At 52.2% G+C, this 15,015-nt stretch overlaps 1 protein-coding gene and 1 non-coding gene across 2 annotated transcripts in view; one reads left to right on the forward strand and one right to left on the reverse strand.

The window, feature by feature from the left end:
• Positions 1-2,661: 2,661 nt before the first annotated feature.
• On the reverse strand, positions 2,662-2,733 carry trnac-gca (transfer RNA cysteine (anticodon GCA)). Its single transcript has one exon. It is a non-coding gene; the product is annotated as a tRNA-Cys (tRNA).
• A 782-nt stretch (positions 2,734-3,515) lies between these two features.
• The window catches only part of lasp1 (LIM and SH3 protein 1), a 36,795-nt gene continuing 25,295 nt past the window's right edge, over positions 3,516-15,015 (forward strand). The window contains exon 1 of the mRNA XM_069185819.1: positions 3,516-4,093. Coding sequence (XP_069041920.1) covers positions 4,025-4,093 — 69 coding nt within the window. The 5' untranslated portion in view covers positions 3,516-4,024. The remainder of the gene's footprint in view (positions 4,094-15,015) is intronic.

A 15,015-nucleotide genomic window follows, 5' to 3' on the forward strand; every position in this document is an offset into this window, starting at 1 on the left:
TAGTTTCCTACGGCATGACTTTGGAGAGGATCAAACGATATAAGATATTAAAAATGCAGATCTAGTCCAGTGGGAAAGAAATGATCTTGTCTTATTTTTTCTTGAATTCCACTGTTATGCTGTAGATTTCACTCTCCATGGCTGTAACGTTAAGTGGGATTTTAATCACTACTTAAATAGCCCTAGTCTACATTTCATGGGAGCCTTAAATATCTGTGGATGTTTTTTAAAGGGGTGGAAATCACTGATTTTTAAAAAAAGCTTAGCATTACAAATACCATTTTCTACAACAGTGATTACGACTAGAATTATAATGACTGTCTTTAGAAATGACCGCAGAGGCATGAAACTAAAAAAGCACACTAAATTCCTGTCCTACTATAAACCCTGGGTCTTTCATCCTCCCGCTATAACAAGGCCCACGTGTTTCCGAGCGAAACAGTCCATCAGAGCGGACGGGTGTGGCTGAGCCAAGAGAGGCACGCCCAGTCGACAGCACGACAACCTGGGGGTGCTGCAGACCCCCCGGCCCAGTCGACAGCACGACAACCTGGGGGTGCTGCAGACCCCCCGGCCCAGTCGACAGCACGACAACCTGGGGGTGCTGCAGACCCCCCGGCCCGGACACAGGGCAGCTCCTACACGATCTGGGGGTGCTGCAGACCCCCCGGCCCGGACACAGGGCAGCTCCTACACGATCTGGGGGTGCTGCAGACCCCCCGGCCCGGACACAGGGCAGCTCCTACACGATCTGGGGGTGCTGCAGACCCCCCGGCCCGGACACAGGGCAGCTCCTACACGATCTGGGGGTGCTGCAGACCCCCCAGTCTGGACACAGGGCAGCTCCTACACGATCTGGGGGTGCTGCAGACCCCCCAGTGTCGACATAGGCAGCTCCTACACAATCTGGGGGTACTGCTGACCCCCGGCCCGGACACAGGGCAGCTCCTACACAATCTGGGGGTACTGCAGACCCCCCAGTGTCGACACAGGGCAGCTCCTACAAAATCTGGGGGTGCTGCAGACCCCCCAGTGTCGACACAGGGCAGCTCCTACACAATCACGGACTGCTGTATTTTTGATCACACTGCTGACCCTCTCGCAAACATCTGAAGGTGGGAGCCTCAGATAGAACAAGGTTTGAGGTGGGTAACTGAGGAAAGATCCTCCTGAATTCTGAGTGCAATCAAATGTACTGCACAGCTGCGTAAATGTATTAAAGCCAAAATCCTTGTCCAATTAGCACTACCTTGTACATACCAAACCTGAACGGATTACGCTTTTGCCTGAGCTAAATCAGGCAAATAAAAAGGTCATTATAGACCATTACACAATGTACACATTGTTAGCTCCTCAGTACAGGAGCGTGCGTGGGGAATTGTCATCATAAGCAGTTACCTGCCTTGGGCGTTTAGGGGGCCAGGGAGCTGAAATTATCTTGGTTCCCTGTTCTGGGAGCCCTGAGAATTACTCGGGATGTGGTCATGGAAGGTGGGAGTGAGGGTGTTCTTTCATTTGTTGGTCGAAAGCGCCTCCTTCTGGTAGTACTGCGTTAAAGCGAGCGCAGTGATGAGAAATAGTGTACTGTAGGTAGCAGTTAAGAGTCCGCTAGGATACTGCATTATCAGCGCAGTTCCGTAACCTTTTTGAAACCCTTTGACCACTCTTAGACGGATTGGGTCGTCCTCTTGATCTTTACAGCGCATGGAGTTTATAAGTTAGTTTCAACGCTGTTGCGTGCCAGCGGGTGAAGTCGTAGTATCCTGCATTTAGTTCAGGTTGGGAGCTGCGTCAGCGTGCGCAGTCTGCAAAGGAACACGTAATAGGCTTCTTCCAATTCTGCAGCTCAAGAAGGCCTCACAGCCGAAACGTTGTGTCTTCTCTCTTCTCTTTTCAGCAGGGAATGAACCTATCACTTGTTCCTTTGCAGATACGCATCCTAACGCACCTCCCCACCTGACCTACTTCAACCTACTCCTGCTGCGACCCACTATGCCTTCCTCTAAATCCTTTTCTAGATCTCTTCGTCATCCCTCCTCCTCCTCCCTGGGCTGCATGCCCCTCTCTCTCACTAAACCAGCTTTCCGTCTCTTCACAGCGGTCTGTTCCAAGACCATGCTTTCTAACCGCCTCCTACTCCTGTACAGATGTCGTCGTTATAATATAAATTATAATTCCTAAAGGACTTCACGTCAAATTTAACCCTTTTTCTTTTGACTCCGGTAATACTCGGGAGACTTTTACAACTGTATCCTGCATTTTGCTAGACGATCTCGGGCACCTCCTGGAGGGGTCATTGCGACACTGCATAGTTTTATTGGAATGGGGGGGGTTAGGTACGTTTGTGTTCACACTATGCAAGGGTAAACAAGCGAATTAAACTGGGAATTTAATTCTAGTTTTGTTCAGGGCGGAAAAGCCAGGTAAGTGGACTGGACCTCTAAGGGAAATTCCTATTTCTGTCATACAGTAAACACAGGCGCTGAACTTCATTCATTTAATGTGATTCTCCCGTCGGCCACCAATAACAGGTATTAATAGATTTCAAGCTTTGCGCTGCAATAAAATCAAATTTGTTTCTAGATACTGTACTGCGTTTTATTCTGGATATAAATATTTTTAAAAGCGATAACCGCATAAATCTTTGTGGGGCAAAAAAAGAGGGGGCACCCGGATTTGAACCGGGGACCTCTTGATCTGCAGTCAAATGCTCTACCACTGAGCTATACCCCCGCTCCTACGTAGACGGCTGTCTTCTCTCTCTATTTAAAGCCGCAGCAATGAAATGCGATCTCGGAAGATTATCGTGAGGATTTGATATCGAAACGCCATCTTCGTAAATATTAAACTCTCCTGGTGCTGACTGAATATATTGTCTTAGCTCTACCTGAAACGTACATTACTGATCCTCAATATTTTCAGTTCAGGGCATGCATAGCGACCGGTACCTTGTCTGTGGCTATAAACACTGTTAACTGTTTTTTTTTCCCCCTAAAACTGGTGTTGAATTTTAAATTTAAACCACATAATCAAAGCCGTTCCACATGCTTTGAATGCAACGTCATCCTGTCCTTGGTGTGAATGAAGAGGCGCAGCGTGGCCACAAGGCGGCGCTTCGAACAAAGGGGAAAGACGCCCTTGCCGACAGCACCTCGGATCTTTGAGGAAGACGCAAATTTCACTCGCTACTTCGTGATCAAAACGAATATGCACTTTTTTTTCGCCGCTTCATGTGGAAGGAAAAAAAATCACCCTCTGTGTTTGAGAACGGGTACTCTAGAGGTCTTAGCCGGAAGGCTGACTGTGTATTTTCAACAAAAACAAAAAAAAGAGAGACGCTTATTCTTAAAAGGATGTCTGTGAGCAGCCCTTGGAAGACCGCGGCGCCCATCTGGGTCTTCAGCAGGCTGGCGAGACGCGTTACCGCCCCTTCCTACAAACCCCCCCCCCCAAAAAAAACACACCAAATGCGCTCGCCCGCTCCAGGCGCGCCCCTGGCCTGCGTGCCCGCGCTTCGAGCCTGCTCTGAAAGATTTATGCCGACGGACCCCGGGCAGAGGGAGGCAGGAGCGTCTTCTCTTTATATGCGGGACGCTTACGGGTCTGTCTTACAGGACGAAAAGAACACGCCCTGGGGGACCGACAGCCAAAATCACCCCGTGCTTTTTTTTTTGTCAGAAAAAAAAAAATCCTTCTTGTATGTGTGTGTGTTTTTAAGTGCACATGGGCGCGCTCCCGCGGGCCCGGCCCCCTCCTCCTCGGGACCGCGCAGCGCCCTTGAGCTGCGCTCGCTCCCGCCGTCTCGGCTTGTTCGCTGACAGCCAGCGGTGCGAGAACACGCCAGCGACAGCCCCGTCCCTCCCGGCGTGGACATACAGCTGCCCCGCAGGACGACCAGCCAGTCCCACGCCCGTGGCTTCAGCCCGACGCAGTCGTCGTTTCGGGTTTATTTTTCTATTTTGTTTACTTTTTGTTTCATTTGGCAGCGCCGCCAGGGTACCCCCTCTCACCCTCCCCAGCCAATATGAATCCGTCGTGCAGCAGATGTAACAAGGTGGTGTACCCGACTGAGAAAGTGAATTGTCTGGACAAGGTAAGGGACACGACAGACCCGCCGTTCCTCCCCTGCGGTGTGTGCCGTACGTGCTTCAGAAAATAAACTAGCGCCCCTCTTCGAGCAGGGGGGATCCTTTGCGATTTCGGCTGGGGGAAAGCGGGAAGCGGGCACCGGGCACCGGGCGAGCCAGACTGGGATGTGCAGGGAAGCAAACCGCGTCAAAGTGGGATTTTAGGAAAAGTTGGGCGAAGTCGGTCGCTGCGGTGCCGGGCGGCAGTGTCCGTGCGTGGGGGGGTGCCGCTCTGTTCCGCCCCGGGCTCGCTCGGTCCCGGGGTCCGGGGTTCAGACGCCTTTTTCCGCCCGGGCAGCCTGCCTGCCTGCCGGGGCTCGCCCGTGGACCGTGTGCGGGGACAACTGCGTGGGGGTGGTCGCGGAACACGCAGGGAGCCCCCGCCCCCCCCAGGCGCCTGCCACAGCGACTGTAAAGGGCAGGCGAGCTGAAACAGGAACCATTTTGTAGGAGACAGAGGGGGGGGGGAGTTGAGAAGTAACCGTTTGTTGGTCCGCTTCCTGTTCTGAGAAAGTGAGGACGCGGTGTAGCGCAGAGGCCTGGTCTGGTGCGGTCCCGCAGCCTACCTGCGGAGTGGATTTCACAGCCTGTGGGTTCATGGAAAAAACAAACCAAAAAAAGGATTTCATGACACCCCCACACACACACACATATATATAGTTTCAAGAAGCATGGTTCAACTACAGCTGGGTTTATTTTATGTGTGTATAGATCTAAAAACTCGCTGTGGGTACGCGCCCCACCCCCGCCGGTGTGTGGAGATGTTTTTCACGGCCAGGTGGGTCGCGCGTCCCCGGGACGGTTTCTCAGCCCGTGTCCGTGTTGGCACTCCGGGTGTGGGTGTGGGTGCCTCTCCGTCACCCTGTCTGTAGGGTCGCGGGCTACGAGTGAGCCCACTGGCTCCAGAGCTGCATAATGTGCGTTACCTGCTCGCTCTTGTGTATGCGTCTTGTTGTGTTGTTGTTTTACTTCAGACGGGAGGTGTGCGTGGGAGATTGCTAAAAGGCGCGTTGGAATTTAAAGAAAAGTTTAAAGAAGTTGAATTCTTACTGGGACACTCGTCCCAGAGGGCGCTCCCCCCCAAGTCCATGGGTGTGTATTTGGGGGTCATGCCTGTGCGAGAGGCGAACAGACACCGGTGCCCAGCGGGGATCTGTCTCGGTGAAACTCCCCCGCAGATGATGGAAACACCCAGCTGGTTTCCTGGTGTTATCACGCTGCCGGGGCTGGGTTTTGTAAGAATGAAACTGGTTCTGCACAGGTACCCGGGCGGCTGGTTCCGATCTCCACTCGCCCGCTGTGTTTCTAAGGCGTTTCTTTCACTGTCCTTCCGAAAGCCTTTTCCTCCCCCCTTCGGTCTTCAAAACGGCTATGTCGTTTTTAAGCTACCACCCCGGATACTATTCGCTTTAGTTTGCCTTTCGGGGATCTAGAGGGCTTAACAGTGAAAGCGTTTGTACTGTATGTGGGTCGTTATGACTTTCGGTCCGTAGCTTTTACCTGACCGAAACGATCTCTGTCTGGCTCTGCGGGCGTGTGTGTGAGAGAGAGGGGTGCTTATTTACAGGTTTAGCAGGCGGTGTTCGAAAGGGGGTGTCAATGTGTCTCAGAGGACACTAAAATTCAATTACCCATTAACGAGGAGTCGATAGCATGTGTATTAAAAGCGCTTTAGTTCATAGTCCCTGGGGACGCGAGAGGCGGGGAGGGTTGGAGGACGGGGGCCGCGGACGCGCTCTTGGTGCTCCACAGAGCCAGGTGACGGGTTCCTGTGTGCGCGCACGTTCAGGTGTGTGCGCGACGTGCCGCTGAACGTGCTCGCTGATCGCTTCCGCAATGGCCCGCGCTGGTTTACCGTTTGCTCCGATGGGCCGTGCGCACGCCTTTCACCACACACACACACAACGTGGAGCGAAAGCAAAGTCTTCTCAAGGTCGCTTTACTGGGGCTTAGCTAACGTTGTAGTCTCCATCTTTGGAGAGCCATTTTTTTAAAAAAAATATAGAAATCGTTACGAAACAGGATGTGTGCTCATGGTGTGCAGAGACCGTGCTCTGCCAAGCATGACAAATGCAAGCAACACCCACTGTACTGAATAACGGCTCACATCACCATCAGTGTACAGCGTCCGTGAGTGTATGTAAACCTGGGAGCGTTTCATCCCAGCGCGGTGGCTCTCTCAACCTCAGGGTCCGGGGTTCACTCCCGGGCTCCTCCTGGGCGGAGCCTGCACGGGCTCCAGGCGTGTGTGTGTGTGGTATTGTGTCCAGCTGCTCCCGTTCTCCGGCCTGCTTTGCACTACCCCTGCCTCGGACTTGTGCCCCTCTGCTCCCTGTGTCTGCGAGGCAGGCTGCAGCTGGCCTGGACCCTCGTGGGCAAGCAGCCTACGGAGAGTGGACAGACCCTTTACACTGCTAACGTACAGCTTTTGACACGGAGTCGAACAAGTCCACACAGTTATCGATAGGGCAGGAAGGATCAGCACTGCTGCCTCACAGCTGGGCCCTGTGTTCAGGTCCTGGGGTGCTGTCTGTGTGGAGTTTGTATGTTCTCCCTGTGTTTGCATGGGTTTCCTCTAGGTGCTCCTCCTCCGGGTGATTATGTGGAATTTACTCCATTCTTAGCTCAATGTTTCCAGGTTCTGCACCCAAGGCTTCAGTGTAGGCAGAGAGAATATCGGTGAATATCCTCTTTCTCTGTGCATGTCTGCGTCAGGCCATGCGTGTTGCACAAATGGCCAGTGTTCTTGATGCTGGTGTGTTTGTGTGTGCTCTGTTTTGTGTGTGGTGTGCGGTCAGGACGCTGTGTTTTAATGTGCCAGTGGTTATGTAATTATATATTTATGCTGGTGCATGCTGTTCTGTATTTAGGGAGATAGCTACATCAGAAATGGGCTCAGCTGAAATGGAACATGTGCATCCGAGCGTGATTGAGTAGCCTGAGTGCAGATAGGGTCATGCTCCAGAGCACATGAAAGGTGGAAAAAGAGCAGGCTCTCTCTCTACGACAGCCTCCCTGCTCCTGTGCTCCTGTGTGTGTCCAAGTCACGGAGCATGTACTGCGTGTGTCACTGTCGGCCGTCTGGTCTGCTCCCCGGGCCCCAGGTCAGCCCCGCCGCCGGCCTGCGGAGCGGTACGCGGACCCTGTGTGTCTGGGCACGGTGCACGCCAGCTGTGTGGTCTCCGTCTGGGTCTGTGTTTGCATGCATCTCTCTCCGCCTGTCTGCTAGTCTGGGAGATGGTGCCAGCCATATTGTCCCCCCCCCCCCACATGTGCTGCTGTTGATGGAGTGTTTTTTGGAAAAGCACGGCACCTCCTGGGAGGAAGGCCAAGAGAATCCCTGCTTTTTGCCAGAGTGTTTGTCTGACAAGCTGTGCGTCGGGTCGGGGGAGACGGGCGGGCAGGCCGGCCCGCGTGGGGCCCGGGGTGCGGTGTTCGGCCGCGGAGCGTGTCGGGGTGCGCCGTGGCCCCCAGCCCTTCTGTGTGTGCCGGGGGTCCTGCGCAGCATCCCCAAACCCTCCGTCGGCATTTAAACAGAGCGACGGCCGACGAAGCCAACAAAAGCTAGTTCAGGAAAACGAACACAAGCATCAGTATGTCCTTGTGGAGAGGAACAGCTGTGCAGTTGTACAACAGTTATGGATACATGTTTTATACTGAAACAGTGCTTTCAGGAAATATTATATATGTCATTTTGCATGGAGAAGGCAGCTCGGTGAGGCTGTGGTCCGCACTGCTGCCTTGTAGCACTGGGACTCTGGGTTCAAGCCCAGACCTGGGGTGCTGTCCGTGTGGAGTATGCATGTTCTCCCCATGTCTGTGGGGGTTTCCTTTGGCCGCTCTGGTTTTCTCCTGCAGTCCGAAGCCACGCTGGCGGGTTACTTGTCTTCTGGGAGAATCAGCCCTGCTGTGCGTGCGTGCGTGCGCCCTGTGGTGGACTGGCATCTCATCCTGCCTCGAGCCCGTTGCTCGCTGGGATAGGCTCCGTCTCCCCCATGACCCTGAACTGGAAGAAGCCGTTGGATGATGGACGGATTGCGTGTGTGAAGGCGTTTCAGAGTCAGTCCCATGTCGTGAATGGATTGTCTTCAGCGGGCTCAGTGTGGAAGCCTGCGCTCGGGTCCGAGTGGCGTGCGAGCCCTGCGTGGGGTCTAGACCACCTTCATCCTGCGCCATGTGGGAGAGACCGTGTCGGCCTGGAGCGTGTCCCCAAACTAGGACCCTCGGGCCGCCCTGCCCTGCTCCATGAGGAAACTGACCTTTTCATAGGGCTGCACCCAATAGGGGAATGTGCCTTTGTGACTCAGGTGTGAACGTCCTTATTTGTATCACATGCTGGCCCTGTTAATGTTTTGTGTAAATTTGCAAATAACTGTCTGCAGCCGCTCAGGTTTGTTCTGTGCGATATGACACTGCAAGGCGCGCGGGCTGTCCTCAGCTCTGCACTGTGCTCGAGAGGGACTTGGTGGTTTGAGCCTGGCCTGCCAGTTCCATGCTCCTTCCCTGCCTTTGGGACTGGCACTGTGGCATGTTGCATCGGATGGTGCACGGCAGCGCCTACCTATTGGAGCACCCTCACTCCTCTGCCCTTACCTGCCCTCTTCCTGCCGCCCAGCTGGGTGGAATTCCAGGGGGCGGTTCTGGGAACACCGACCGGCCCCAGCGCGCGCTTCTCTGCAGTTCGAGATCTGTGCTAGAGATCTGTTCCGAATAGCACCTTGGCACTTATCCAGCTTTCCTTTGCAAGAGTGTGTGGCTCAGCCATGTGAATGAATAAAACAGGCTTCAGTAGGAGCTTGTGGATCAAACACATGGCCTTTCAGGGTGTGTCCTTGAAAACTGGAGAGCAGCCCTACAGTGCCATTAAGCCTTTGTTTCACAGTCCTGCTCTCACTAATAAATAGGTTTTCCTTCCAGCTGGGTGCTCTGTTCAATTGACCCTCCAAACTGAGCTAGCGAGTTGCTTCATTAGCCATTTTTCCTCCAATCTGAGCTGCAAAATCAGTTAAAGAAGTCGCTTCTAAACCTGAAGTTCTGTTCTGTAGCTGGGCTTTGATCCAGCCAGTGCTAGACTGGCTTAATTGATGTTTAATTGCGCGTTTGATCTTTGGCTTAATTAAGTCCTGGTGCGGATGATCATTGAAATGAGTTGAGGATTAGTCGGAATGAAGCATGCCAAGTTTGTCTCTGTACACCAAGGACCGTGGGGTCCTGGTTCCGACTCTACAGCCATGTGACTTAAACCACCTTCTTGCAGTCCCTTTAAGCTTGGTAGAATACTCTGGTCGTTAAGCTACCAAACATCATAATGTAAGAAAGGTTACAAACCCAGAAGAGGCTATTCATCTCGCCTGTCCCGTTTGGTAGTTGTGAATTGATCCAAGGATCTCATCCAGCTCGTGCAAATCCACACTCCCATCACTCTTTGTGTAAAGAAGTGTCTCTTCTATCGTGTCCTGATAGAAGGATCCACCCAGCTGTTTCTTGAGGGAAGCCAGGATATTGGCTTCAACAACATGGCTGGGCAGCCTGTTGCACCCTTGCAAAAACAAGGGGTTTTGGGTTGGCTGGCTCCTCTCACTTCCTCAGATCTGTGTGCTGTGGCTCCTGGTTTTGCCAAAGCCAGTACGAGCCCCTACAGACACAGAGAGCAGACCCAGCCCCCACCCTGCTCTGCAGTGTAACCGGGACAGAAGCATTTATTTCCTCTGCTGCGTGAGCTGCAAGATAGTTGTCTCATGCTCTGCACAGCTGTTTTTTTTTTTTGTGGTTGTCTTCATGGCACGGTGGTTTTCCCTGCATGAATATCACAGATAATTAAGCTAATAAAGACATGTTGAATGAACAGAGTCTGTCTTCAGTGTACGCCTTAATCGCGTTCCTCTAGGTGTGGAAATGGTTGCATTTGTGGTCTTATCCTAGCAGAAATACATCACTGTGGGTGTTACTTCTTTTTGTTTTGCAGCAGGTTTGGTTTTTTTTCAAGCAGGACAGAGAGCCCCTGATTATCTTAAGAGACTGGCACCAGAATTGAGTTCCTTAAAGTTGTTCGTTACTTCATTTTTAAGCCGTTTTGGGTACGTTCTGTGTGGACAGACTAGGAAACCCTGAACAATCCGTAACCCTTCTGCTTAATTGTCACAGCTCTTGCAAAGAGGCAGTGGCTTGTAAAAGAAACAGAACGACGGGGTGAAGTGGCGCAAACGACTATGCAACACCCATCCCTGTTACTCAGCTTGAGATTCTCTGCGCTCTCGGTAGGCGTGTGAATCCTGACGCGCCGTGTGGGAGCTGCTCAGATTGCCCTGAACCTCCCAGCGCTGTCTCGCTGTCAGTCAGGAGCTGTTGTATGAGGGGTGATGGTTGCCGGGTGGGTGTCTGAGATGGGGGTGCAGGAAGAGTTGGGGGGTGGCAGTTCTGGGCTGCAGCAGCGGGCGGGTCTATGCAGAGAGCCCATGGGGGGACAGTGATGTGTCGGGGCTCACGGGCGAGCTGAGGACACATGCTGCGCATCAGACATGAACACGCTGGCTGGCCATCAGCTCTGTGAGCGCAGGCGCTGCACGGTTTATCTCACTGAAGCTGGACTTCCCCGTTAAACACGCCCACATTTCCCTCAGCTGAGCTTTGTTCAGCTTCTGCAGATAAGGAAAGGCTTGTGGTATCTCCCGTGAGTGGTACACTGTAGGTCCATTCAAATATAATGGGAAGATAAAATGCAAAGACCACACAAAAGATGATTTTAAGGTTTTTCATGCGTCACATTTACATTTTCACACATTTAAAGTATTGTAACTAAAGCAAGACAGATATGCAAGAAAGGTTCATCCAGCTTGTTTGGTTGCTAGTAGTCTCATCCAGCCATTTCTTGAAAGAAGCTTGGCTATCGGCTATGGCAACGTGGCTGGGGGATCTGTTCCACCCCCCCACCCCCCTTTGTGTAAAGAAGTATCTGCTGTTTACACTGTTCTTTCAATTAGGTGTCCCCTTGTGTCCTCTGGATCATGTTTGGCTGTCATTTCTGACTATAGTAAAACAGTCAATGAATCAAAATGGAGGGAGAGAAAACGACCCTGTTTTTGTTTAACAGTGCTTTTTTTCAGTGAAAAGAAGTGCTTCCAGCTCACTGCTCTTAACCACAAACAAAAATCCATTACTGCACTACATAAACACCCCAGGCAGGTGGGACCACATCAAACCAGCCAGGCTACAAGACACTACTGCTCTGGATGCTGTCCAGACAACGACACTCAGGTGAAATGGGGATGTCCTATACTGACTGGCTAAGAGATTCTTAAAACTCCTGAGCTGAGGACTGAAAATCCTTAAAGAATTTGACACGGTCAACTGACTGGCAGTTTTGCACTTTTTGTCTCCTCTTATTTTAGCACTAAATAAAATTTGGCTCAAAAATCCTATCCTGTCGCTTTCTGCTCCACAGTGCTTCTCGCCATTCTGGAGAAGCCAAATCACAAGTCATCTAATTGGTACTCTTAATAATAATTGCTCACACTTATACAGCACTTTTCTGGACACTCCACTCAAAGCACTTTACAGGGAAGGATGATCCCCTCCACCACCACTAGTGTGTATCCCCACCTGACGGCAACTGTAGTGGCCAGTACACTCCCCACACACCAGCTCTCAGTGAGGAGGAGAGCAGAGTGGTGAAGCCAGTTCAGAGATGGGGATTATTAGGAGGCCATGATTGGTAAAGGCCAGGGGGGAAATTTGGCCAGGATGTAACGCTGGGGTTACACCCCTACTCTTTCCGAGAAACACCCTGGGATTTTTAATGACCACAGAGAGTCAGGACCTCAGTTTAATATCTCATCTGAAGGATGGCACCTTCTTACAGTATTCTCACTATACTGGGGCATTAGGACCTGCACAGACCACAGGGTGAGCGCCCCCTACTGGCCCCACTAACACCTCTTCCAGCAGCAAGCTTAGTTTTCCCCAGGAGGTCTCCCATCCAGGTTCCAGCCAGGCTCACACCTGCTGAGCTCCAGTGGGCTGCCAGCTGGGAGCTGCAGGGCGATATGGCTGCTGGCTAATTGACTTGAGACACTGGGCCTCAGTAACGTCAGAAGCCCCCATGACGTGTGTTTGCACAGTTGTGGGTGTGTGTGTGCCTCTCTCAGTCCAGTGGCTGCTGCAGGTACCTGTCTGGGGCAGAAGGTGATGATATATTTGTCATCCACAGAACTGGAGTGGGAAGAATGCATGAGTGGTGCTCAAGTGGAGTGGGAAGGCTTTGAGCATGCTTAACTTGGTCATTAACAGCCTTTTGAGTCCAACTGAGAGAGAGGAAGCAAAGGTTTTATGAAAGGGAAAGTAAAACTTTGCAAGGAGAAAGAGGCGTGTTCTTGTCATGAAGTGCCCTGAGTTCTCAGAAGGGCCTGGATCTGTATTTCTGCGTGTAGGTGTGTACTGTCCTCCAGAGTCCTGTGTCGCAGGGTTGACTAGTTAAGCTCTGCCAAGTCTTGATTTTCAGGTCTCGGTCTTGCGAGAAGTTAGATGCCTCAAGGCAGACTCACGGATTTATTTTAACTTGTGGGGGATGACAGCAGCTGACGGGTCACCTCGCCCTGTCCCGGGTGAGAGAGAGGTCACACCTGACACTCGAACCCCGCTGGACCCCACAGGCTGCTCTCTGACCCCCCACCCGGCTTTCCTTCGTACGAGCAGCGCCATGTGTTGCCACTCAGACCAAATGGGCAGATGAGCAAAACTTTAAACGCGCAAATGGGCATCCAGCGGAAAACGCTGCCTGGCGTCGTTTCGGCCGAGACGCATCTGCTCTCTGATGGGAGTTGTTTTGGGGGAGAAGGGATACTTGGGCATGTTTGAGGGGCCCTGCCGCAAGTTAGCATAAAGTCCAACCCCAGCAGCGCCGGGATTATCCCCAACTCCCGAACAGCCGAGCATGGAATCCAAGGACAGTCTGCAGCACCGCTGGGCTGTTGGAACAGCGGTGCGACGCACATCGCCAAATATTTTTACCCTGACAGCAGCGGCAATCATGACTCATCCGAGGATCAGCCTTTCCCATACTGAAAGTGTTTTTGTGTTGTATTGGTTGTGTGTATCTTTTGTCTGTTTTGCAACAGTGAAGCCCAGGAAGTTCTGCTTTGGCGCAGGTCTGCTTCATTTACGCTTCTTCCAGTTGCTTTTATGTGTGCCCCTCAGTCTCTTTTACCTCACTGATACTGGGGTCTGCAAAGACTGCTCTTCTCCCTGCCTCTTCAGTCTCTCCCCTGCCCTCCTGTCTCACACTGGATATTTCCCAGCCCTAGCCCTGCCAAAAGTGTGCTCAAATGCAATGCTGCTCAGAGCTGTGAGCTGCAGCTTGCAGAAGGAATGACCCCGCGGTGCTCAGTCTGTAGCAGACGTGCCTTAGTGTCCTGCTGGCTTCTCTGGCTTGTGGCACATCTGATTGCAGCTCTCAAGAAAAATGCATTTGCCTGTAATTAGTTCATCCACAATTGCATCATTGATCACAGTATTTAAATGGCTATAAAACTACGAGTAGCAGCAAGGGGAGAATTTTAGAGGTCCTTACTTGATGACAGTCGTTTGGCCCCAAGGGTTTTTTAAATGGATGTCTTGTCAATAATAACGTTGACAGACTCTCGAGTGGCTTGGTGATGTCACTGAGAGATGCAGTGATGTCACAACGCTCCTGCCAGATGTTGGAGGACTCGCAGCACATCGAATGACAGCCTGCTGTATGTGTAGGAGCGTCGGAGAAGTAAACGTGTCTTTCTCTCCTGCATAGTACAGGAGCTGCAGCCAGAAGGCGGAGTCCTAAAAACCAGTTGGCTCTTCCAGATTGAATCGGTGTATGCTTCTTTTTTAAAAATTGGCCTAGTTCCTAATTTCATAACAAGGAACTGACATGCAATGAGTACAGATTGTTTTGAGTGTTTCGGCTTTTCAGAATAACAGTGATTGCTTACTACACTGTAGCACTGGCATCTGTGTGCTCACACTCGCAGGTCTGAACGCAGCTCATTCATTTTCAGCATGTGGCTTAGGATTCAGAATTCGCAGCACACAGCGCGCGTCATAAACAGCTCTGCGGGGCGAGGGCCTGGTAGCTGTACAGACACAAACACTGTGACTCAGCTGAGCTGCTCACAGACTCGCAGGTGTGTTTGCCAGCTCTCTCTAAGCGACCCTGGGGAGCTGCCCTGCTGGAATTAGGGGCATTCCAGCGACAGAAGTGAGACTCCTATTGCACGGCATTTGGATCCATTTTAGGATTTCCAGGTGGCGCCAGGGGTTGGAAGTTTCAGGATTGACTTATGTGGACTGTGTTTGCACATGGCGCGTGAGGAGTTGAATATTATTAAAACGGTGGCTATACATGGCTCCTTCTTTGTGCCAGCTACATAGATCACGTTTGCTCCATCTCATCCCTGTGACCCCAGGGCCTGGCCTTGCTGGTGAATGTTGGGAAACCGAGGGCTGGTGACTTAAACGCAGCGATTCCCAGATGAGCTCTTTTAATTCCATCAGGTGACCTGTCTCCCCGAGACGTGTGCGTGCGTGCGTGCGTGCGTGCGTGCGTGTGTGCGCGTGGCAGGAGGCTCTGCAGCTGGAAGCACAGCGGGTTTCGGACCTGCTGGCCGCCGGCACGTGTGTGATCCTGGTGTGATCCTGGTGTGGACTCTCTGTAAGGCTCTTGGGTGTGGGCGGCGGGTAGACTTCCTGCAGAGATCCTCAGGTTGGCCCGCGTCTGCAGTCTTCCCCACACCGGGAAGCGCTCATGCCGGTCTGGGAGATGGGAAAAGCCCAGTTTCTTCCCGGTGTTATGATAAGGGGTTGCATAGCAAGGTGCAGGAGAGGGGGTTGACGGAGAGTTTCTCCTGTCTCAAGAGCA

This window comes from Lepisosteus oculatus, chromosome 28 (genome assembly GCF_040954835.1).
Source record: "Lepisosteus oculatus isolate fLepOcu1 chromosome 28, fLepOcu1.hap2, whole genome shotgun sequence".
NCBI lineage: Eukaryota > Metazoa > Chordata > Actinopteri > Semionotiformes > Lepisosteidae > Lepisosteus > Lepisosteus oculatus.